General features: G+C 38.4%; 2 protein-coding genes across 6 annotated transcripts in view; both read left to right on the top strand.

Moving 5' to 3' along the window:
- CSDE1 (cold shock domain containing E1) overlaps nucleotides 1–4,032 on the top strand; it is a 36,839-nt gene extending 32,807 nt beyond the window's left edge. For all 4 annotated transcript variants that reach the window (XM_082833787.1, XM_082833788.1, XM_082833789.1 and 1 more), the window contains 4 exons: nucleotides 455–633; nucleotides 1,493–1,656; nucleotides 2,221–2,353; nucleotides 2,724–4,032. In XM_082833787.1, coding sequence (XP_082689913.1) covers nucleotides 455–633; nucleotides 1,493–1,656; nucleotides 2,221–2,353; nucleotides 2,724–2,771 — 524 coding nt within the window. In that variant the 3' untranslated portion in view covers nucleotides 2,772–4,032. The remainder of the gene's footprint in view (nucleotides 1–454; nucleotides 634–1,492; nucleotides 1,657–2,220; nucleotides 2,354–2,723) is intronic.
- A 150-nt stretch (nucleotides 4,033–4,182) lies between these two features.
- Nucleotides 4,183–14,264, top strand: NRAS (NRAS proto-oncogene, GTPase). 2 transcript variants are annotated; one of them, XM_082834693.1, is made up of 7 exons: nucleotides 4,183–4,292; nucleotides 4,791–4,918; nucleotides 6,956–7,134; nucleotides 9,470–9,629; nucleotides 10,195–10,318; nucleotides 10,629–10,670; nucleotides 10,760–14,264. In XM_082834693.1, the coding sequence occupies exons 2-5, from the start codon at nucleotides 4,808–4,810 to the stop codon at nucleotides 10,312–10,314; spliced, it is 570 nt and encodes a 189-aa protein (XP_082690819.1). In that variant the 5' UTR covers nucleotides 4,183–4,292; nucleotides 4,791–4,807; the 3' UTR covers nucleotides 10,315–10,318; nucleotides 10,629–10,670; nucleotides 10,760–14,264. The 2 variants fall into 2 exon arrangements, with proteins under 2 accessions (XP_082690819.1, XP_082690818.1); XM_082834692.1 differs by having other exon boundaries at nucleotides 10,778–14,264.
- Nucleotides 14,265–25,379: the final 11,115 nt, after the last annotated feature.

Here is a 25,379-nt window from a genome sequence, read left to right on the forward strand (position 1 = left end):
GAATGCCAAGAAATGATTTATCTATTTTGCGTTTTTGCCTATGCCTGGCTTGTTTAATGCCCAGTCGGGTATGGATCAGAAATGTTTTTGACTGGCTCATATTGTGAACTTGGGAAGAAGATAATCCAGTGGATCATGTTAGCAACCCATAGAACTTTAAAAGCTGAAAGGTAATGAGATTGTGAGTGCTAGTGTTATTTTTTTTTCCCCATAAATGTGGTTTAAAACTGTTCATTAGCTAGTAAGGTGATAATGAGTTACAAGTTCTCATTTGTTTTTGTGGTAGTATTTAGCTTTCAGGATTTTATTGGAGCTTTAAAGTAGAATTTCTTAGGTATAAAAAAAATCTTCCTAGTGAATATGTTTTTAGCAAATTAAAAATTCATTAGGACCATCAGCAGAGGGCTGTCGTGAAATATTAGCTTTTAGACTTTGTACCTGTTTCTCCTTACAGGGGATATGAAAGGTGAGGTCTATCCATTTGGCATAGTTGGGATGGCCAACAAAGGGGATTGCCTACAGAAAGGGGAGAGCGTCAAGTTCCAGTTGTGTGTCTTGGGCCAAAATGCACAGACTATGGCCTACAACATCACACCCCTGCGTAGGGCCACAGTGGAGTGTGTGAAAGATCAGGTAAGTGGTTATATCTCTTGATCTGAATTTGATCCTTTTATGAGTTGGTAACCAAATAGTAACCAAAACCTTGAAACTTTTTCAGCCCAGGGGGAACCATCAACATTCATTTGGTTATTTCCACTTTACCCCCCTTTTCAGTGATTTGAAGTAGCTTATTAAAAACACAGAGAAAACCACATGGAAAGAAAAAACGGCAATAGTAGCAAAAGGAAAGTAAGAATAGTATTAATAGCTAACACAATGGGGAAAATAAGTTTGGAGTGAGATTTCCAGGATAGAAAGACTATAATGTTTTTCATACTTGAGCTTAGAGCTTCTTTTACAGACCACACAAAGAAAGAAACCATGTGTAGAAGTGTTCATAAAATAAGCTTCGGGCAAACAAAACTATTCCTGGTACTTAAATCTCAAGGAAATCTCTCTGAGTCCTCAGAGAGGACATTTTTTGGTATCAGTACAGTGACTAACATTTTGTATGGCTGTTTCTAATAATACCATAACCCAGCTTAATAATTTTGGAAGGTATCAAAACAATGCATATGTTCAAGTAACAGCTTCCTAATGATTTTGCTTAATTCAAAAGCGTAGTTCATACAATATATGTAGGCACAAGGTAACCTTTCTTTGTTTCTCAGGCTATGATAGAGTGGATGGCAGTGGTTTCAAAGATACATTTCTTCCCTGACAAGTTTTGCAGACCCATATGCTGTTGTTATAGCCCAGGCAGCGAGCATCAGCACTGACGCCACATTTTATAAACCCCACTAGCTAGGGGCAAATTGTGCTTCATTCAAAGTGAGTTTCTTTTCCCTGCTGTGTGGTATGTCTTTTTTATGCTGTCTTTTTAAAATTTCAGTTTGGCTTCATTAACTATGAAGTAGGAGATAGCAAGAAGCTCTTTTTCCATGTGAAAGAAGTTCAGGATGGCATTGAGCTACAGGCAGGAGATGAGGTGGAATTCTCAGTGATTTTTAATCAGCGCACTGGCAAGTGCAGTGCTTGTAATGTTTGGCGAGTCTGGTGAGTTCTTTGTTGTTGTTGATTAGTAACCTCCCTGGACTGTCTCTTTCGTAATCTCTGCTTTATCATATTTTTTCACTTTTCCATCACTGCTTTTTTTTTAATCCTCTTCTGCCACTTTCTGGTTATTTCTTCATTGTCTAAATTTTGTAGTTTAGCATTTCTGGCACTATGTTTTTGTTTTGTTTTAATAACAAAATAGCATGAGAGGAGCTGGAAGTCTCTGGAAATATTTCTTCATATTTTCCTTTTCTAATGTTTTTCCATACCTGCTACATTGTTTTATGTGTCTGTGGAACTGGTTTTCTGGTTGCAGACCAGTCTCGGGATGACCCTCACCCAAATGATTCTTCCAGCTCCTAAGCAGTAATAAACATTGAGTTCAGAATAAAAACATAAACTTGTCTGCCCTGTCTTGCTAGTTAGTTAGTTGGCTAGGTGAGGCAAGAGTCTCCCCTCATTAAAACTGAGTCATTTGGGTAGTTAGTTAGAAGACACACTACTCTGCATGTACTTTTCTTCCCATCAAGTGTTGCTTCTTCTCACCTATTGACTTTGTTACAGCGAGGGCCCCAAGGCTGTTGCAGCTCCACGACCTGATAGGTTGGTCAATCGCTTGAAAAACATCACCCTGGATGATGCCAGTGCTCCTCGCCTAATGGTTCTTCGTCAGCCAAGGGGACCAGATAACTCAATGGTATGAGGGCATACAAGGTTTTGGGCGGATGGGGGCAACTGATAGACCAGCATACTACTTGAGAACCTATTTTAGCAGAACTCAAAGAGCTTACTTTTTACCAAGGTGCTTCAGTATTGCTGTCATAACTAGTTAGCATCTCTGCACATTGGTTCAGCCCCTAACGTAATGGTTGCTTACAGTAAGAGGAACATTTCTTGGTGTTCCTGATACTTTGAACATAGTTTAGGAAGGCGTACTATAGATTTCCTCCTCTGCAAAAGAATTGGTGGTGATTGAGAGTAATGCTTTGGTAGTCCCTTTTGGAATTGTGAATGTACAATGATTGTCATACACCCAGGTCATTAACTGCAATTTTATTTCCTCACAGGGATTTGGTGCCGAAAGAAAGATCCGTCAAGCTGGTGTCATTGACTAACCACATCCACAAAGCACATCATTAATCCACTATGATCAAGTTGGGGGGATTCTGGTGAAGGGTTCTGAATATCTCCCTCTTCATCCCTCCCAAAATCTGGAATACTTATTCTATTGAGCTGTTACACCAGTTTTAACACCTTCCTCGTGTTATGTTTAAAAAAATAAATAAATTTAAGAAAACCATTTTAAAATTACGCACAGTTGCAGCCTGGAAAACTTAAGGTGGCGCCTTATAGAATCAATTTTAGGAGCTTTATTTGGTGCATTTAACGCAACTGGTAATTGCAAAATCCACTTCTGCCTGTGTAAGTGAAAAATATAGACTGTTACCTTGTTGGCCCTATGAAATTCTGCACTTGATACTTCGTATATATACTCTACCTTCATTACTTTTGGCAAGATGTTCTGCCTTAGCACTCAGTTGCATTCTTTTTCCTTTTCTTTTCTGTTCATTATGCTTTAATTCTGAGGACCATATGATGGTAGAATATATTAAAAATTACAAAAATTTGTATAGGCAAACCAGTTCTTTAAGTTGATGGCCAAATGTTAAAATGTTATTTTTCATATCATTTATAATCTTATCACAGTCCACTTAATGAAGTTTGGGTAGATTTCAGTGAAAATTATCTTCCAGGGTAGTTCCGCCCCCCCCCCCCCATGGGGGTTGTAACTTTACCACAATTAGTATATATGGTGCAGAATTTCATGCAAATGAGGTGTGCCAGCAGTGTGATAATTTAAACGTATTTAAAGAAAAACAAAAGGATGAATGCACAAACTTGCTGCTGCTTAGATCACTGCAGCTTCTAGGACCCAGTTTCTTTTACTGATTTCAAAACAAAACAAAAACAAAAAATAATAAAAAAGTTGTGCCTGAAATGAATCTTGTTTTTTTTATAAGTAGCCGCCTGGTTCCTGTGTCCTGTAAAAAGTACAGGCACTTGACCCTTGGTGTAGCTTCTGTTCGGCTTTATATCATGGGAAAGGATTGGTCTGATTTCTTGGCCCTCAACTTGAATTGGCCACGTACAGGGTCCCTGGCCAGTGGACTGAAGGCTTTGTCTAAGATGACAAGGGTCAGCTCAGGGGATGTGGGGGAGGGTGTTTTATCTTCCCCGTTGTCGTTTGAGGTTTTGATCTTCTCTGGGTAAAGAGGCCATTTATCTTTGTAAACACGTTAACACTTTTGCTTTCTCCAGTTTTCTGTTAATGGCGAAAGAATGGAAGCGAATAAAGTTTTACTGATTTTTGAGACACTAGCACCTAGCGCTTTCATTATTAAAACGTCCTGTATGGGAGGGGCGGGTCTGGGTGCGGCCTGCCGCGTGACTCCTGGGTCGGAGGCCCACGTGGCCGGGGCGGGGACTCCGGCGCCTGGGGCGCCGACTGATTGCGTAGCGGGCGGGGCCGGAAGTGCCGCTCCCTGGTGGGGGCTGTTCATGGCGGTTCCGGGGTCTCCAACAATTTTCCCGGTTGTGGTCCAAATCTGTCCGAAGCGGAGGCAGTGGAGCTTGAGGTAAGGCTCTGGCGTATGTAGCGTTCGACTTTGGAGCATGCTGACGACTCCTTGTTGCCAGGAATCGAGCGGAATCTACGAGCTGGAGACAAAGGCCCTGGGCGGGGGGTCCTTCGTTTTGAGCCCTACGGGGGAGCTCTTTGGAGACAGGCGGGATAGAGAGAAGGGGAGACGGTCTGGAGGCCGCCCCCCAGAGCTCAGAAGATTTAAAGGAGTAGGAAGGGGGGTTTTCTTTACCTTAGGCTGAGGGCGGGGCCCAAGGGCTACTGAAAAATAGACGAGGGTGGGGGTAGCTAGAAGACTAGTCCAGAATTCTGAGATCCACAGTAACCTGCAAGTGTTTTTGCACTCCTGAATCACTTTGAGAACCAAGTGGCGATGAACGTGTACGGAACCAATACATTTCAGACTCTGGTTTTAGTTACTGTTGATTACAGAAAGCTTTGAAGTACTGTAGATGTGGTTCGACAGTTAACTCTAATTGCTGCTTTCCCACAGGTTCTTGCTGGTGTGAAATGACTGAGTACAAACTGGTGGTGGTTGGAGCAGGTGGTGTTGGGAAAAGCGCACTGACAATCCAGCTGATCCAGAACCACTTTGTAGATGAATATGATCCCACCATAGAGGTGAGGCCCAGAGGCAGTCCGCTGACCATACCTCTCTCTTTCGGTTTACTCTTAACCCATTCCCTTTCCCATACCTTTCACCTATTCCTTAGCTAAAGGAATAATCAGGAGAGAAAATAAAAGTTATTTGGGGCACTGTGTTCAGTAATACAGTAAGTAAAGCTTTACCTGTTTTTGGAGAAGAGTTCACTTTTATTAGCTACTGATGATTTTCTAAAAAGTTTACAGTTTTTAACAGTTTTGAAAACGGTTACAAACTCAGTGTTGGACTCATTTAGTTTCTCCACATATGACAGCTCCGTTAAAAAGAAACACAGGTCATAGAATACCTGAATGATAGCAGGATGGAGATGAAGGATTCAGAGATCTGAGTGTTTCTTAGCCACTTGAAGCAGCTGAGACTGTGGGTTGGGGAAGAAAGAGCATGAGATTTTGAGTCACTGTGCCTAGGAATACAGTCCCTGTTTGCAGTTAGTTATATGATAGTGAGCAAATCACTTTTCTCATCTATTAAATTACCATAAACCTGTCTTGCCTGACACCCAGGGGATGTTGTGAAAAATCAAATATGTTAAATTTTTGTGGATGCTAACACACTGTGTAATTATCACTTATTTAAAGTTTCTGTTGTTTTTGTGGGAGTTCATGCTATAGATTGGCTTCAGTAAATGTCATCTAAAGTCCTTTAAGTAAAGAGTTTGTAATCTTATTCAGTTTAGAAACGTCTAACTCTAGAGATTATTTTAATCCACATGCTGGTCTTCGTACCACCCAGCCATTGAGTGTTTAATGCAAGCTAACTCTAATATAGCCATTATTAAAAATTAGTCATTAGTCCTTGGCAAAGTTTTATTTTAGGCTTACCAGCTTTAGTATTAATGGTTAGAACATTTTATTATTTTTCAGAGTTTTATTTGTTTGTGAGGTAGTATACATAAGGTATATAAATCTTACATCTATAGCTCAGTGGCTTTAAATTTGTGTACACTTATGTAACCGCCGCATAGATAAAAATATAGACTATTTCCAATGCCCAAGAGAGTTCTTTCATGCCCCTTTCTAGTCAGTAAACCCCCCTATCCTGCCAGGAAATGACCACTTCTCTGACTTCTGTTATAAATTAATTTGACTAAAACCTATCTTTATCATTTTAATTTTGCTTATTTCCTCAGAACACTCATACATTTGACCCTATTTCATGCTTTAAGGAAATTTGGACAATGTGAATTCTATGTTAATTTGAAAGTATATTACAGTCCCGCAATGGCGTGAGTTACAGAGACGCTGTTCAATGCAAATGGGCTGGCAAAGTATGTTGCATACTGTTTCTGGAGCCAGATCTTTACTAAGTGTGATGAGGTTATTTTCTTTGAACTGAATTCCCAGAACATAAATATTAAAATACAAGTAAAATTTTTGCCTTAGAGTCAAATTGAAATTTTTTTTTTAATATGATCTATGCATGTCTGTCTTCCCAAGGAATTAATTAACTATACCACGTTTGGAACCTTTAGGAATTTGATTCAGGAATATTCCCCAGAGGTACAGTCTGTCATGATGAGAAAAATATTTTGATATTATAACCTTGTCTGAAATAAAAGGTATTTGTGTATTTAATCATAAACACAAAAGATAGTGCATCCTGGACCAAATTATAATTGGTGGAGGTATGTTTAGAATTGTAAATGGACAATAAACAACTCAAAGAAGAAGTACAGTTCATACTTCAGTGAGCGTAATCTCTAGTCTAAGTGCGGTAGAACTGTCTTTTCAATTACCATGTTTTCTTCATCTTTTCCAGGAACAGAGTGACCACATTTTCCTTTCTATAGGCATATAGCATTTGGGGCTTTTTTCCTAGGGTGACATTAAGTACTTTCTGTTTGTGATTATATATCAGCAGTTTGAGGGACAAACCAAAGAGACAGAATTGGACTTGGTTAGGAGCTTATTTAACCTTAGCAATAGCATTGCATTCCCTGTGATTTTTAATAAAAATGGAATCTCCCTCTCTCCCTGCCCCCCTCCCCACCCCAGGATTCTTACCGAAAACAGGTGGTTATAGATGGTGAAACCTGTCTGTTGGACATACTGGATACAGCTGGACAAGAGGAGTACAGTGCCATGAGAGACCAATACATGAGGACAGGCGAAGGCTTCCTTTGTGTATTTGCCATCAATAATAGCAAATCATTTGCAGATATTAACCTCTACAGGTACTAGGAGCATTGTTTTTTCTGAAAGGATGATCTTTAAGTGTGTTCTGAAGTTTTGGGGTGAGAATGAGGATACCACACTAGGGAAGATGCAATTTTTTCATTATGAAAAGAATTGCTTTTAGGTTGTGACATTGAGAATCTGGGGTTATTACTGAAAGTTAATACTGGAGTTTATTTTATATAAGCTACTATGTCTAGAATGCCTGATAATACATAAATGAAGCTTGCTTGCTAGTGGGAGTGATTCAGAACTAGAGGTGTTATGAGAGATCACAGAGAGGAAAACACCTCTGAGAAACATTCTTCAGTAAGTAATAGAGAAGATAGTGGGAAGAAACAAATGGGGGGAGGGGGGTTAGATAAAGATGAAAGCAAGGCAAAGGGGGGTTAGATAAAGATGGTCTTTCTCCACAGAACCTTAAAGTTTCAAAGCTCAGTTGGACCATAAAAGTTCTAATACAACATTCTTATTTTACAGAAACAAAGTTCAGAAGGTGGTTTGTTAGGTTTTCATAGTCATGATTATTATTCATAGCAGAGCCAGGACCAAAAACCCAGGGCTCCTTTTTCTTAGCTCTGTGCTCTTTAGGCAGAATAATATAATGGTTAAGAATACAGACTCTACCTGGGTTGAAACTTGGCTCCATCATCTCTTAGCCATGGAACTTTGGGGCAAACTACTAAACCGCTGGGCCTCAGTTTCCTTATCTATAATGTGGAGATGGTAGTACCTACCAAGAGTTGCTCTGAAAATTAAACGAGTTAATAAATATGTGAATCACTCAGAGCAGTGTTTAGCACAGAGTAAATGCTACACAAGCGTTCTGCCTGTAGCCTAAGTCTTGGCGTATGCTCCATCCATATGACGATGTCGACTCTCAGAAACAAACTAGTCTAAAACTGGTTTTCTTCCCCTAAACCTGCTCTACTTTCCATTTTCTCTCTGCAGTTAATAGCAGCACTTAATAAAAAGCTTAGCACTTGGCAAGCACCAAAAAACTATTTGCTGAATTTCTAGAAATCGTTTTTCTCCTTAGGTTGTCTTATATTATCCCTTCACATAGGTTACTGCCATCACACCAAAGCTCAGTTCTGCAGATAGCCAGTGAAATGCATTTCAAGTACATGACTTTGTATGTAATCCCAGGGTAGAGTCTAGAGCAGTGCTGTGCAGTATGGTAGCCACAAACCATATGTGGTTTAAATTTAAATTCGTTAAAATTGGGCTTCCCTGGTGGTGCACTGGTTGAGAGTCTGCCTCCCAGTGCAGGGGACATGAGTTCAAGCCCTGATTCGGGAAGATCCCACAGGCCGTGGAGCAGCTAAACCTGTACGCCACAACTACTGAGCCTGTGTGCCACAACTACTGAAGCCCGTGCACCCAGAGCCTGTGCTCCACAACAAGAGAAGCCACTGCAATGAGAAGCCTGCACAGCACAACAAAGAGTAGCCCCTGCTCGCCACAGCAACAAAGAGAAAAGCCTGCGCACAGCAACGAAGACCCAACACAGCCAAAAATAAATGAATTTATTTTAAAATAAATAAATTTATTTTAAAATAAATAAATAAATTCATTAAAATTAAACAACTTAAAAATCAGTTCGTCAGCCCCATTAGCAACTGACTTTTCAGGTGTTCAGTAGCTTCATATGACTAGCATATATAGTTGGACAGTGCAGCTAGAGAACATTTCCATCATCATCATAAGTCCTATTGGACAGGGTTGATCAAGAGAATCTGGAACAGTAGTTTCCAAACTGCTGTGTGGTATGTCTTACTTGTCATTGAAGAGAGAACTGTCAGTTGGGAGTTCCAAATCCTTTAGTCCCCTGTTAATAAGAGCAGTTCTGGTGTTTCCTATTTTATATCTTGGACTTCCAGCTATAATTTGTTTGAAGAAAATGTTTGGACACCACCCATCTAGAGAAGTGGATAGACTATCTTTCATTAAATACTGTCACTCTCAAGGGAGCTTCAAAAAGTTATTTGGAGGCAGTAAGATTTACTTTTTATACTTCAGACCTTAACCTAGAGTGTGATTTCTAGTTGCTGTTCAACTCCAGAGCCAAGCTTTTTGGAGAACCAAGGAGCCTAACAGGGACATGTGTCAAGATAGAAGGTGAACTGGTACTTGGCTTCCCTGCGGCTGCTGCATCAAGTCTACACCAGTCTTCTTAGTATGCAAGGCCTTTTATAAGTAGAAAAAAAGTGAAACTCAGTATAGAAGCTAATAGGGCTAGGTGAAATTTGCTAGATTTTCTTTTTTGCCCTAGCTGTTTATTCCTTCCTAAACGTTTACTCTTCTGTTATGATAACATATTCCCTTTTTTAGGGAACAGATTAAGCGTGTAAAAGACTCAGATGATGTCCCTATGGTGCTAGTAGGAAACAAGTGTGATTTGCCAACAAGGACAGTTGACACAAAACAAGCCCATGAACTGGCCAAGAGTTATGGGATTCCATTCATTGAAACCTCAGCCAAGACCAGACAGGTATAGTACAGCTTTTAGCATCTGGCAAGGGTTTATTTAAGGCAGAAAAGTTTGATTGACTGACTCTTCACTAGAGACGTGATCCACGTTCTTTGCTGTTTTGGATTTTTTTAATACTATTCTGTTTTTTTAATCTTCAGTTTAAACCCAAAATGAATTTATTAATATTCAAGTGTGGTTTCTTTTTTACTCATGCAAGTTAACATGCACAAATATTTCTAAAATGAAGACCCTTGATTAAAGATACTTAAAACATTAGTCCTTCATCTATCAACACCAGCTACTATTTAAGGCATAGGCCCTCCTGAATGGAATCTTTAGATCTGGTAGTTCTGTATGTCCCATGTTATCCATTTTCCTTTACTTAAATGTTATCTTTGCAGAAAGTGCTATTGTATATCATCCTGCTAATGTGACTCAATAGGAATACTGAATCAGCCTATTTTATCAGCTAATAATTTAATAATTGCAATTTTAAATCCACATAAAGAAGTACAAATGAGAGAGAACTTACAACTTGGGTTGTGTCTGTTAAGCTGTCTTTATCATTTTCTCTCTTTTATAGGGTGTTGAAGATGCCTTTTACACACTGGTAAGAGAAATACGTCAGTACCGAATGAAAAAACTCAACAGCAGTGATGATGGGACTCAAGGTTGTATGGGATTGCCATGTGTAGTGATGTAACAAGGTGAGCATGTGGTCTCTTGACAGAATTATAAACATTATTTAGGCAATTTGGAGGAGTGTTGCTATTATCTTTTCTGTGTTGCTATTTAACAGTTTCTGCTCACTTACAGCTATAAAATAAAGAACTTTCCTTATGGCACCCTTTCTGAGAGTACCACAGCCTAAACTGTTTTTAAAACATTTAATTATTTTACAGACTATTAAATTTTCAATAATATTAGAAATTAGAAGACATTGTTTATGAAATGTATTACCAGGAGCTTGAAGGATCACTACATGATGATGACATGGTGTGTATTCTTTTCTCATAGATACTTTTAAAGTTCTAGCATCAGAAAAGAGCCACCGTCAAGGTAGGACGGGTTTGGAAACGAATGTATTATCATTTATGTTGATTTTGTAACCTTGTCTTTCTAATACTCTCTATGTACCATTTATACAGATTCCATCTTTATTTCAGCTGCACTGACACCTTGGTCCTGACTTCCCTGGAGGAGAAGTATTGCTGTTGCTATCTTCAGTCTCACAAAGAAGCTCCTGCGATTTCCCCAACTCTCAGTAGATCAGTATAATATTCTCTATTTGAGAAGTTCTCAGAGTAACTACCTCCTCACTTGGTTGTCTGACCAGAGAAATGAACCTCTTGTTACTCCCAGTATTTCTCCACCCTGGGTTCTCCCCGAGCACACACAAACCAACCTCCACCACCCCAGGTTTTTCATCTGAAAAGCAATTAATGCTCTGAAACAGAGAACCAAACTGTAGAAACATGAAATTCTGTAGAAAACAATGTCTTGGCTCTGAAGTAGCAACTGCTGGTGATTTTTTTTTTCCTTTTTACTGTTGAACTTGGAACTATGTTGGTTTTTGGAGAAATGTCATAAATTACTGTTTTGCTGAGAATATAGTTAATGTTGCTGTTTGGTTTGTTTGTAATGTTATCAGCTATATTCTATAAACTGGCATCTGCTCTGTATTCAGAAATACAAAAGTGAATACTGACTTTTTTGAGTCTATCCTCGTCTTCTCGACTTTCTTGTAATTAAACCTGACTTTCACAATGAAGTGCCTTTTTCCTGGAAGTGGTTTGTAGACTTCCTTTACAATACTTCAGTGGAATAGATGTCTTAGAAACTGTTATACATGAAAATGATTGTGCGAGATATGTCTGTGACCCGTCTAGCTTTGAGGGAAAGATATACCAATATGATAGCAGATGCCATTTCTTACATGTATGAAGTTGATTTTCTAGAGACCTGTTTTGGGGCTCTCCCAAGAGAAAGGTGAGACTATAAATGATTAGGAATAATTTTGCTTACTTTTTACCTAATCTCCACTTTTTTTTTGTTTTGGTAGTTTACTACCTGCAAAATGTATATAATTTGTTTCTTCTAGCTTACTGATAATCTAATGTTCAATGAACTTCCATTCATATTTAAATTTGGGTCATATCAGAAAGTCTATATTTGCAGGTGTTCAAAATTATAAAATTAGATGCAGGTTTATTTAATAGCTGTGATCAATGATTCTCAAGCCTCAAATATGTTAATAGACAAATTTTCACTGCATATCATGGTAATTATTCATGTATATAATTGCCCTCGGTCCCCTTCTCACCCCATCCCCTGTCCTTCACCCTATAGCAGTGGCTTGATTATTTCAGTTGAGTAAAGCGTGGTGCTAATAGACCAGGGTCACAGTTTCAAAACTTCAGTGAGCCAGTTAGCATCACAGAGAGAGAAATTCTTCCACATTTCCTCATTGCACCATTAATTCCAGCTAGTAGTTTTGCCAGATGCACGTGGTTAGGCCTGCAAGGAGAGAAGAGGTCAGTTAGCACAAATTCTTAACCATGACTGGAAAAACTTGTTATCCTGAGAAGGGTCAGCTTAGAAGTCTTTATAAATAAAGGATCTAGACTCTGTTTTTAGCTACATGGAAACCAAATTAAGCCAATATTTTTTCTCATGTTTTTGAGAATGAGGATACCTCAGATCAAAATTTTTAAATTTTTCTTTATTCATAATGTTCTTTGAGGGTTTAAAACGGGATGTTGATTAATTAGTCTGGGCATACCAGATAAGCTGATGAGTTTGTTCTTGTTCTGAACAAGAAGTAGCCTTTGGATTGGAATTGCTGTTTGAGAAGGGAATAGAGAATATAATTAATAGTTATGAGGATTTGGAGGCTTGGCTTTTCCATTTGCAGATAATATCCTGATAATTCTAATGAGTAATAGACTTGGATAACTTTTGATGAAAGAATACTTCCAAAACGACCACTTCCTGTTCTCGTCTTCTAATGTGTAAATACTTACTGAGGTCCTCTTCTAATATGAATTTTCATTTATTAAGCAAATTTCACATTGCCTTGAAATGAATTCGGAAGAGAAGAAAAAACATAATGTACCCAGAGAATGAAAAACCCAGAGAGTTGTGCTCCTTCGTGTTAATTCTGAGAGCTTTCACAGTCCACGCCGGTAAACAGAAACTCTGCCACTTTGCTTCTGCTCCTCTTGGAGCATTGCTCTCATTTTCTTGAGGATAGATGGAGACTTGTCACCTCAGTTGTCATTGTCTTCCTCTTCTTCTTTTGTCTATGTGACTGACTGTGTGATTCTTATGAATGTCAAATTGGGGGGAAAACAACTCATTTTAGGCTCTTGTGCCCATTACCCTTGTATGTTTGTATCTTTTAGTTTTCTCAAGTATGTTCTAAGCACAGTAGTATCTAAATGGGGCCAAAATTCAGACTTGAAAATGTTCTTTTAATAGCTTCTTAAAGAGTTACACTTTGGTATGAATTTTGGCACAGTAGAGTGACAAACTGACAGTTAAAACGCTGAATAACTTCAGTTAGTGTGGTATCAGATAGTTTTTAGAATATGTTTGTAATTGCTGAAAACAATTACAGTTTACCTCAAAATCTGGAAGTCTCTTTCCCCAAGTTAAGTGCCTGGCCAGCTGTCATAAATTACATATTACTTTATGTCTGTTTGTTTCTTAAAGGTTGTACATTCAAGATTGTGAAAATAAGGTGTTCTGTGTGAAGGCTACCATGCCTCTGTGTAAATGAATCTGTTGAGTGCTGTATTTGCTCCAACAGCTTACTATAGAATGCTACTTGGTCATATCGTACTTATTACAGTTTTCACTTCAGGAGTGTAATAGGTAAAATTATCCTCAATCTGTATTGTAGTGGGCCCCATGTTTAGTCTTTCATCATCCTTTAAACTGCTGTGAATTTTTTGTCTTGACTTGAAAGCAAGAATAGAGAAACACTTTAAAGAGATAGTCTGGTTTTTTTCCATTCCGGAATTTGTGAGCATAGTCATGTTTTGCTTTACATTTACAGTCATGAACTCTTAAGCTGGCAGCTACAACCAAGAACCAAAAAAGGGTGCATTCTGCTTCTTGTAATTCATCTCTGCTAATAAATTATAAGAAGCAAGGATAATTAAATTAGAGAAAGTATTTAATTTGGGTGGTTTCTATAAACAAGAGACTATAATTCTTGTACATTATTTTTCATCTTTGCTGTTTCTTTAAGAAACCTAATGTGCCACGAAATTATTTTAAGGTGTTTCTTATAAGAATTGTTTTTAAAGTGTTCTTGTTATCAGAGTAATTGTAGATATATTTCAAAATATAACTGGTAATTTTTAAAGGCCTGAGTACTGACCTAAGAAGCAATTGTATGAATTCTCTGGAGGCAAGGGAGGATCTCAATGGAAGTTGTATGACTTTTATATTTCTGTGCCATTAAATATAGGTAAAAAATGTCAATTGTGCAGTTCTGCTGTTTAAACAGGAACTATTGGCCTCCTTGGCCCTAAATGAAAGGGCTGATATTTTAAGTTGACTATTTTATTGTAAATTAATCCATTCTAATTTTTAAAACTTTGGTTGAATATTTTTCTTGTTAAATGTTTGAAAAATAAAAACTGGAAGTTCTTTGCTTAGTCATAATTGCTTTTACCACTGATTGCCTTTATTGAAAGTTAATATTTAATTCAGACGTTTGGATGTGACATTTGGACAATATTGGAAGATCTGAGTTCCTCATTTTGTCTCAGTATAAAATATGTCAGAGCCTGCTTTATTATGTCGGGGTGATTCAAAGCTGTATGGCAGATTCTCACACATTAACATGAAGTGCTAAAAACTACCATTGGATCTTTTGGTCTATTTTTGTACTACTCTACAGTCTACCAGTCTTGGTGTAGGTTTGAGAGCGAAAGTCTAGGAGCCAGAGAACATGAGCTCCAACTATAATTTTACTACTCTAGCCAATAGTTTCCTCATTTTGCAAAATAGGGAAGTTGAAATAGGATATCTCAGATTTCCCAATCCTAATTAAGGAGATATAAAAGAATGATTTCAAACCTAGGCTTTTTCTTTTTTTATTTTTATAATTATTTATTTATTTTTGGCTGCATTGGGTCTTCGTTGCTGCGTGTGGGCCTTTCTCTAGTTGCAGCGAGCAGGGGCTACTCTTCGCTGTGGTGCGCGGGTTTCTCATTGCGGTGGCTTCTCTTGTTGCAGAGCACGGGCTCTAGGCACGCGGGCTTCGGTAGTTGTGGCTCACGGGCTCTAGAGCGCAGGCTCAGTAGTTGTGGCGCACGGGCTTAGTTGCTCCACAGCGAGTGGTATCTTCCCGGACCAGGGCTCGAACCCTTGTCCCCCTGCATTGGCAGGCGGATTCTTAACCACTGCGCCACCAGGGAAGCCCAAACCTAGGCTTTTTCAGTCAACACTGGAATAGTGTGATTATGAGGACCTTGATTCTTTCTACCAAAGACATCAATTTTTTTTTCACTTTTTTCTTAAAAAAGGCAGAAATGTGGATCATTAGTATTTGACTGAATTAAGCTTAAGGAAACCAAATTTAAGCAACAGGATACTGTTTCTAGCTACTAGATGAGTATAAATATTTTAGATTGTAAAATGTACATGAAAAACAGAATTATGGACTGGTATATCTAAAACATTTCCTCCTAAGTCGGTCACCTATGCCTCACATCAGATCTTTTGTTCTTCTAATATTTGACACCCTGATAACTGAGAAAGAGGAAAGGAGGAAAGGATATTATCTTACTGATGATAGCTGCTGTTCCACTTGGCAAGATGAAGCTATAGGAAGACAAACAATGGAAAAGTAGCTAAGGAAACTTGTTTATTTGGAATATGAGGGGACCTCCTATGCATCTCTGTGCTATTAAGGTTTCTGTTCTCAGAACAAGCAATTCTCAAGGTCATTAAGAGGCCAACAGAGTCGCATGAGTTGTTTGATATCCATAAATACATGTAAAGGGGCCAAGAATTTGTGCTAGTGATCATTTTGCAAAACCACTTAGGACACATTTCAGATTATGTCCAGCTCCATGACTTGAGAGCACAGAGAAGCAGTGTCCAGTATCCAAAGGGGGGAAGGGTATGGTTTGTAATGCTTTCAGTATAACCCTGGGCAATGAAATGTGGTCCTATACCTTAATAAAAGAAAACTGGAACTCTAGGAACATCCAAAATGCAGATAATAAATACCCTTTGCAGTGCCGAAAGGAACATCAGAGGTTCAGATTCAGGAACTGGGAGTAAACCTAGTGAATTAATCATTCTTATCTGGAGACATTGTATTCATGACTGACTTTGCGCTTGCACCAAAATAGTCTGCTTATTAACCTATAGTGGGGAGGGGGCAGATGTTCTTTTTCAACTTAATGTTTAATCTCTTTTTAAAACTAGTGTAAATACAGATTACCATCAATTTTTAGGCACCGTATAAAGAGAACAAGGCGTAGTGCCTGCAATATTGGGGGTTAAAGTGATATTAAATGTTTCTAAAGATAGAGGCAGCTACATGCCTAACCAGGGAGTACGTGGTTGGAACTGAGCAGTTGCCTACAGAGCCTTCAGATGCAGTAGGCTGAAATATTATCCAGGCTAGGGAAAGCAATCTTCTAGAATGGCTACTGTGGAAATAATAAAATTGGCACTATTGACACTTGCTGGAGGAGCTTGAGATGTGTGAATTTTGTATGATATTTGTCTGAAGGAAAACTGCACACTATTTTAAACATCTTAGTGTAAATCAATTCTCCACATGTACAATTGAGACCCAACATTTAAAAAAATGTTTTTATTCATTGGAATGAAGTTTAAATACATCTTGAAAATTAGATCAAGAAATCTCATAAGTTTATGCTTGTTTTGCCTGTGAATTTGAGGAGTTTAACATATGATATTAAAGCCTAGCAAGGCACATGAACTGAAGTTACCAAGGCCTGTCGCCCCATCGTTCTATAGCTGGTGTGACATTTCCTCTCAGAGAAACACATTTGGATTCCACTAGGAGGCATAGTCACATGCCCTAACAGAATGTTTTTGTTTCGTTGGCTCAGTACGTTTTCCTTACGACTTTCCTTCCTAACCCATGTAGCAGGTTTTTATTGAACCTACTATGTGCCTAAATGCTGTGCTGCTCTGGGCATACAGCAGTGAGCCACATAGGCTGGCTCCTCATTCGTCTTTTATATTGCATTGAGGAGAGATCTCGAAAACAAAAATTTCTTAGTTGCAATTTGGTGATTGTTTCAAAGGAGAAGGATGTTGTTTACTGAGGCATAACTTGCTTAGCCTCACTCTTCCAGTTGTCGCCCTCATGACACTGCCCAGGGTCACCTCCTACCCAATTTTTCGGTGAATAATCAAGGCTACCCAAGATGCACAGAGCCTGTCTCATGCCTCATTGCCAGTTGGGTCTCTCCTTTTCAAGTCAAGGCTCTCATAAAAGGAAACTGTATATTGCTTCACAATTTCAAAGTGCTCTTACATAAATCTCGTTTAACCCTCCACAAAAGCCATGTAAAAGAGGAATGGTCTACATTTTACTGATGTGAATCCTGTAAAATTAGATGGGTTTATTCCAGGTTTGAACCTAGGTCTTCTGACTTCAGATACTGTGCTCTTTTTGGTTCACTAGTGCAATTGACCCTTGAACAACACGGGTTTGAAGTGGGCAGGTACACTTTTAAGCAGATGTTTTTTCAACAGTAAATACTACAGTACTACACTCAGGTTGGTTGAATCCAGGGATACAGAGGAATCGCGAATACTGAGGGCTGACTGTAAATTATAGGCGGGTTGTCGACTTCATGGAGAGTAGGCGCCCCTAAGGCCTGCATTGTTCAAGGGTCAACTGTAGCTTTCAAACCATGCTGCTCAAAGCCCTTGGAGTATGGTAAAGGAGATTTCCGGGAAAGCCTGAGTGGTCAGGGCTCTGCTCGTCTTCCCTTGTCCTTCAACCCAGGCTCCACTTTCAACTGTTTGGGGGTGGGGTTATTTTGGCATATTATCCAGATATTTTATTTTTATAATCTTAAATATCAAGAATGACAATTTTTAATTCAACTACCTGAAGTTTTGTATGAATTGACCTTGTGTTTCAAGTAGTCAATTTTATTAATTTTATAAGAGTAGTAACAGAACCTGGTTTTAAAAAAATTGAAAAAAAATGGAAACCACACATAGAATTACTTAACATTTACACAAAGTTAATCACTTTAAACTTCTCTTGTTCTTCTGTCATCTTTTGTGGTGATTTTTATGCACAGGGTCACATGATGTGTGTGTGTGTGTGTGTGTGTAAGATTGAATCATCTAGATATACAGTGTTCTGTACCTTACTCATTTCACTTAATAACAAATTCCACACCTTTTCTAAGCCAGCATATTTACAACAACATCTTTCTTTTGAAAACTATATAGTACTGTAATTTATATAACCTTTTCTCTGCTGACAAACACATGGGCTGTTTTTTATTTGATGGTTGATTGTTTTGTCATATCAAATATCATTATATTCAACATATATTTGCCAGTATATGCATAGAGCAAATTCCCACAAAATAGTTGGGTTACACTTGATGCATTTTTAATTTTTTTTAATTTTTAATTTTTTTTTTACTTGACTGTGCCGGGTCTTAGTTGCAGCATGCTTGTGGTATGCGGGATATATATATATATATATTTTTTTTAGTTGCAGTATGCGAGATCTAGTTCCCTGAACTTGGGAGTGCAGAGTCTCAACCACTGGACCACCAGGGAAGTCCCCAATACATTTTTTATTTTAATACATATGGCCTTAATTGTCTTCCAGATACTGTTTTATCAATAGATTCCTTCCAACAGTGCATGAGAAGATGTATAATCCCAGACCCTAGGCAACCCTGGGATATATCAAAATTTCAAACTCTTACCAGATTAATAGGTAAACTGTGATATTTTTGTCTACTGTCCAATTTGCATATCTTTAACTATAAGCACTTTCATTTGTTTTTCATTTTAGGCTTCCACTCAAGATTTAGTTTGAAGATTCCATAAGTAAAAGTTTAAACACCCCTTGACTTCGATCTACTCCTACAACCATCTGTCAAGCTGGGAATCACTATGCTGCATCCTCATGTCTAGTCCAGAACCCAATACTCTAGGCACAATCACGGTCATTGCACAACTAAGCAAGAGTGAGGCCGTAAATGACACCATGGTTAAGAGCCCTGATGCAGGAGCCATAATTCCTGGGCTTAAATCCCATCTCTACCACTTAAACAACTGTGAGACCTTGGGCAAGTCAGTCTCTGTACCTGAATTTCTTCAACTGTAAAATGGAGGTAATAATAGTTCCTCAAAAGACTGTTGTGAAAATTAAATGAATTAATATATGTTAAACAACAACCTTGGAACAGTGTTGAGCACTGTTAATTATTGCACAGACCCCACGTCATGCCTCCCTCTCTCTCCTGACAGAATGCAGTATACTTTTGATGTTTAGATTGCTTTGTTAAGAGCAAATTGCTGAATTTTAGTTCCATGCAAGAGGCAGGAAACAAAGTCAGTTTGTCTCACGGAAAAGGATGAGTCTTACGAAGTTGACTTCTTTATTTTTAGGAATGTATGGGAAATTATGACTGACAGGGAAATGAAGCTAAATACAGTAAAATACCATAAGATTTCAGAATTTGATTATATTCCAAACTAAAACTCATTTCTTAGGTTTAAGGTAACTTTTATATACCTCTAGCAGGGTGACAAAAATAGTCCATAGTTGCTGCTGGCAAAAGGACTGTATTCCAAACCAGAGGTTGTAATGAACTCAGGACTGCTGCCACTGAAGCAATGTTACAAAGGGTTAAGCTCATCCTGAAAGTTTACTACTGGTAGCCCCAAGCCCCATAGAACGCTTTGGCATCTAAACCATGAGTGACTGTGAGGGCATGGAGGAGGGTGGGGTGAACAGCAGGTTGGAAAGGGCTGGGCCCTCCCAGCAGGTTTCACAGCAGGGACAGAAACCTGCTATAGTAGAATAGAAGAAGGGCTTTCTGGACAAAAAAGCCAGGCAGCAGTGATTGCCTGTGCACAGCTCATTCCTGTTAAGTGTCTGTCATCTCCTTCCTGTAGAGCCTCAGGTTACAGGGATCTCTAACTTGATAAAATACAATAAGTCTCCACTTTAAAAAATAGTTTGTAAATTTGTTATTTGGAACTCTGAATGTTTTCCATTGGAATAATGTTCTAAATGATGGGAAGCATCTGGGTAAGCTCCAACCAATGTAGTCCATAATTCGGATGAAATATTCACATTAACAATTTTTAAAAGACATAGAAAATAATGATTTTAGAAAATAATGATTTTCTTTTGCCAAAAACTAAAGCAAAAATAGAATTAAATGAGACTAGTTTATATACTGATGCTTGAAGAAAAACGAAGTTAAATTACAGAAAAAGAATGAGTAGATAGACTTGTCCCACTTATAGACTTGTCCCATTTAACTTCTGGACATTTTTCCTTAAGGGCTGTAGATGACAATAGGACCAGAATATGTTTTGTTTTGCTTTAAATTCAGTTTTTTAATGACAAAAATAATACTTGTTCATGGTAGAAAATGCAAACAAGAAAAAAGAAAAAAGTAAAATATTGCCATCATTCCACTGCCCAGACAGAACGCTGGTATAGGTTGTCCAGGCTGTTTTCAACGTCTATATTGATACATAAATTAAATGCCTTTCTTTTTTTTTTTAATGAAAACAAGATTATACTATGTATACATCCTTGTAAAATGCTTTTTCACTTAATAAAAATCTTTGAATGTTTTCCAGGTTAATATATATTCATCTACTCATCATGTTAATGACTGAATGGTATTTTATATTATGGTTGTACCGTACTTTAATCAGTCTTCTATTGCAGTTGTTCCTACTTTTAAAAACATATTTATTTGGCTGTTTTTAGTCTTTGTTGTAGCACGCGGGCTCTTCATTGCGGCACTCGGGCTTCTCTCTACCTGTGGCGTGCAGGCTCCAGAGCTCATGGGCTCAGTAGTTGCAACGCTCAGGCTTAGTTGCCCTGCTACATGTGGGATTTTAGTTCCCCAACCAGGGATCAAACCCACCTCCTCTGCATTGGAAGGTGGATTCTTAACCACTGGACCACCAGGGAAGTCCCTGTTCCTACTTTTTGAATCTTATAAGTTTGGCTACAATTAACATTATTGAAACATATCTTTGAGCACTTGTATAATTTTCTTAAGATAAAGTCATAAATATTAAATTGTTTTATCAATGGATAAGCATATTTTTAAAGGTTTTTGATAAATATTTTGCCAAATTTCCTTCCAGAAAGGCTAAAATCTTACACTTTCACCGACCACATGAGTGTTTGTTTCCCCATATATTAAACATTGAGTATTATCAAGAAACTGGTTCTCTTTTGTAATCAAATTCACTTCAAATTGTGTGGGAAAACAAAAAGAAACTGTAAATTAAAAAAAAAATGGAGTGTTACAATATATGCAGTTTTAGAAACTCTTCATAGTATAATCAATCATATTTTCTTACCTGTATCAGGTGGAATTCCCCAAAAGACAGCAGTTTCTTAATATCTTTTCATTTTTAATTTGATGGTAAAGCCTTGAAATTTGTTTGCACTTTTCCCCACTACTTACACCTACCAACATTTGTCTGGACATTTCTACCTGCTAACAACTTTATAATCCTTAATTTACTTACTCGGTGAATCAGGAATATTAAAACTTATACAGGCCTTGACTACCCCAAACACTACCCCCACATCTCAGAGTGTCTCTGTCTGCATTCTTCTCCCCTCCTCCACTCCAGACTCAGCAATAAAGCACCTCTCCTCTCTTCCAGGTTCTTCCTCCACCTGGGTCTTGCTTCCACCTCCTCGCATGTCCTCCAAGAGTGGAAACTTGTTCTGACCTGTAGTTTCCACTCTCTTTATATGTTTACTTTCCTCCATCTACTTGTTTCTGCCCCTAGAATTCTGTAAATCTGCTCCTTTGACCCTAGTTCCCTCTAGTTATCATTCTATTTTTTCTCCTTCCACTCTCTGCCAATGTCATTAGGAAAAAAGAGTCTCCACCTTCCTCAGTTCCCATCCACTTTTCAACTCACAACCATCAAGCCTCCTCTACTCTCATGGCTCCTCTAAAGCTTCTCAAACAGGGGCTTCCCTGGCAGTCCAATGGTTAAGACTCCATGCTTCCATTGCAGGGGGTGTGGGTTCAATCCCTGGTCAGGAAACTAAGATGCCACGTGGTGTGGCAAAAATAAATCAATAAATACAGAGGTGGGAGAAGAGGCCCTTGAACAGCTTCCAGTTTCCACACCTTTTCATCTGCAACCTTGAAGCCATGCTCAGTACCCCCCTCACCATCCCACAGTCAATGATTGACCATGATGAGGGTATAGAGTTGGATCAATTCTGCTCAGTCCTGAATTCCTATAATGGCAGTCTTTTTTTTTTTTTTTTAATGGCAGTCTTTTTGGGGAGCTCCCCATTGGCCTGGCCAAGACTTTTTCAGACTACAATCTGAGGCTCTTCAGTCCCAACCATACTGAACTAATTGCAGTTCCACAGGTGGGTCATGAATTCTTGAAAAGAGTGCATTTATGAAAAAGGGTTTAGACTGTAAAATGGGTGGGTATATAAAAAATGTTTGAGGGGGCATCAGTGGGATAAGACCATGAAGTAGTGAGAGGAACTTTGTTTTCTCTGTAGTGCTCTATAGTGATAGGGAAATTTATTCAAGAAGTTTGGCCATTTGTATGGATAAAGTCTTTCATGATCCAGTAGAGACTTGTGTGAGGTATCTAAAAATCTATACTACTAATCTAAACAGTTCTGAGAAGTGATCTACTCCTGTCCTCCATTATAGGATTGGCTGAAAACCATCTCTCGTCACTAGAAATAACCTTGTCTTGTTTTCTTCATAACACCCATTACTACCTGAAATTATTGTGTATTGCCCATTAGAATATAAGCAGAGGCCTTGTCTTGTTCACTAAATGGCATTGCTCAGGACAGTGTCTGGTTAGGTTTTCAAAAGTTGAGGCCACACAACTAGTAAGAGGAGGAAACAGAATTAGAACCGAGGTCTAGTTCACCTTAACCACGTAAACTTGGTCTTCTTAAGTGCCCAAGAAATATTTGTTGAAACAATGAATGAAGAGTTAGTGAATGGTTTTGAACTGAGACTATAATGATCAAAGTTGTGTTTCAAGAAGATTTAGCCTGGCAGTATTTTGCAATATGGATTGGTGACAGGGAAAATAATTAGAATCTATTGCAATCATCTGAATTTGAAATAACTCATGACTTATCAGTTAGAATTACATTGGTTGCTAGTAGCTAAAAAACCCAGACTAATCAGTGGATAAAACAAATTTATTTTCTCATATATTAAGAAGTCTGGAGGTGGGCAGTCCAGCGCTACTGTGGTGGCTTAAGGATACCATCAGGAACCCAGGCCCTTTCTTTCTGCTCAGGCATTCTTCACATGTGGCTTTTGTCCTGCTTGTCACTTGTGTTACAACAATTGTTGATTTGCACTCAACCTACCCAGATATTTTCTTATTCCAGGCAGGAATAAGAAGAAGGGCAAAAGGCAAAACATATGCCAGCTGAGTTGGCCTCTTTTAAAAGAGCTCTTCCAGACATCCCGCCCAGCAATTCTGCTTCTATCCCATTGGGCAGACTGTGTCACATGGCCACTCTCACTGCAAAAAGTATAGCAAATATAGTTTTTTGGCTGAGCACATCGGTTAACACTTGTCAACATTAGTTAACTTTTGTTAATAAGAAAAAAGAGAAAATGATATTTGAATAGACAACTAGGGTATCTGTCACAAATAGAATGGGGAAAGTGGAGGGTAACATATAAAGGTTAAGAGTCATTTGAAGGAGAAGCTGATTTGGGGGGGAGATGTTTGGTTTGTATATATCCATTTGTAGATACCATTGGGAAATCCAGATGGAAATGTCACAAAAAAGAGTTCAAAAGGAACAAAAAATATTTTGGTTGAGAAACAACTTTGTAATGTGTTTCTAAGATTGTTGATTGAAAGGAGAGGATGGCCATAAAGCTAAGCCGTAAAATGTTCTCTTTGCAGACAAAGAGGCTTGTCCCAACTTTCAGTAGAAAATAGTAGTTAAAAGATCGTTCAGTCCATGCCCACAATTCTGTTCCAAATCTGAAGTTCCACACTGATGCTACTATCTTTAATATATGCTGTTACAGTTCATAAATTCTGCTGAGTCTAGCTAAGTACTTTATTTACCTAACAGTAATTATCACAGACAGGTGTACCTTGGAGATATTGCAGGTTTGGTTCCAGACCACCACAAGATAGTGAGTATCACATAAAGCAAGTCACACAACCTTTTTTGTTTCCCAGTGCATATAAAAGTTATGTTTACATTATCCTGTGGTCTATTAAGTGTGCAGTAGCATTATATCTAAATAACAATGTACATATCTTAATTTTAAAATACTTTATTGTTAAAAAATGCTAACCATCATCTGAGCCTTCAGAGAGTCTTAATCTTCTTGCTGGTGGAGGGTCTTGCCTCAATGTTGATGGCTGCTGACGGATCAGGGTGGTGGTTGCTGAAGGCTGGGATGGCTGTGGCAATTTCTTAAAATAAGACAACAGTGAAGTTTGCTACCTCAATTGACTCTTCCTTTCATGAACGATTTCTCTGTAGCATGCACCGCTGTTTGATAGCATTTTACACACAGTAGGACTTCTTTCAAAATTGGAGTCAATCCTCTCAAACCCTGCCACTGATTTATCAACTAAGTTTATGTAATATTCTAAATTCTTTGCTGTCATTTCAACGACCTTCACAAAATTTTCACCAGCAGTAGATTCCAGCTCAAGAAATCACCTTCTGGGAATTCCCCGGTGGTCCAGTGGTTAGGACTCGGCACTTTCACTGCCAGGGCCCAGGTTTGATCCCTGGTCGGGAAACTAAGATTCCGCAAGCTGTGTGGAGTGGCCAAAAAAAGAAAGAAAGAAAATAGAAACCACCTTCTTTGCTCATCCATAAGAAGAAACTCATCCATTCAAGTTGTATCATGAGATTATTCAGTCACATCTTTAGGCTGCACTTCTAATTCTAGTTCTCTTGCTATTTCCACCACATCTGCAGTTACTTCCTCCACTGAAGTCTTGAACCCCTCAAAGTCATCCATGAGAGTTGGAATCAACTTCTTCCAACTCCTGTTAATGTTGATATTTTGACCTCTTCCCATGAATCACGCATGTTCTTAATGGCATCTCGAATGGTGAATACTTTCCAGAAGGTTTTCAATTTACTTCGCCCAGATCCATCAGAGGAATCACTATCTATGGCAACTGTAGCCTTAAGAAATTTATTTCTTAAAGAATAATACTTGAAAGTCAAAATTACTCCTTGATCCTTGGGCTGCAGAATGGATATTGTATTAGCAGGCATGAAAATGACATAAATTTTGTTGTACATCTCTATCAGACCTCTTGGGTGACCAGGTGCTTTGTCAATTGAGCAATAATATTTTGAAAAGAATTTTTTTTTTCTGAGTGGTACGTCTCAATAGAGGGTTTAAAATATTCAGTAAATCATGTTGAAACAGATATGCTGTCATCCAAGCTTTGTTTTTCCATTTATAGAGCACAGGCAGAGTAGATTTAGCTTAATTCTTAAGGGCCTTAGGATTTTTAGAA

This window comes from Leucopleurus acutus, assembly GCF_964270905.1.
Source record: "Leucopleurus acutus genome assembly, chromosome: 2".
NCBI classification, from domain to species: Eukaryota; Metazoa; Chordata; class Mammalia; order Artiodactyla; family Delphinidae; genus Leucopleurus; species Leucopleurus acutus.

Bases quoted from the DNA above. Each gene is read 5' to 3' on its own strand.
- NRAS (XM_082834693.1), top strand. From the start codon at position 4,808: ATGACTGAGTACAAACTGGTGGTGGTTGGAGCAGGTGGTGTTGGGAAA. The intron at 4,919-6,955 runs GTGAGGCCCAGA...TCCCCACCCCAG, and splicing joins AATATGATCCCACCATAGAG to GATTCTTACCGAAAACAGGT. The intron at 7,135-9,469 runs GTACTAGGAGCA...TCCCTTTTTTAG, and splicing joins GCAGATATTAACCTCTACAG to GGAACAGATTAAGCGTGTAA.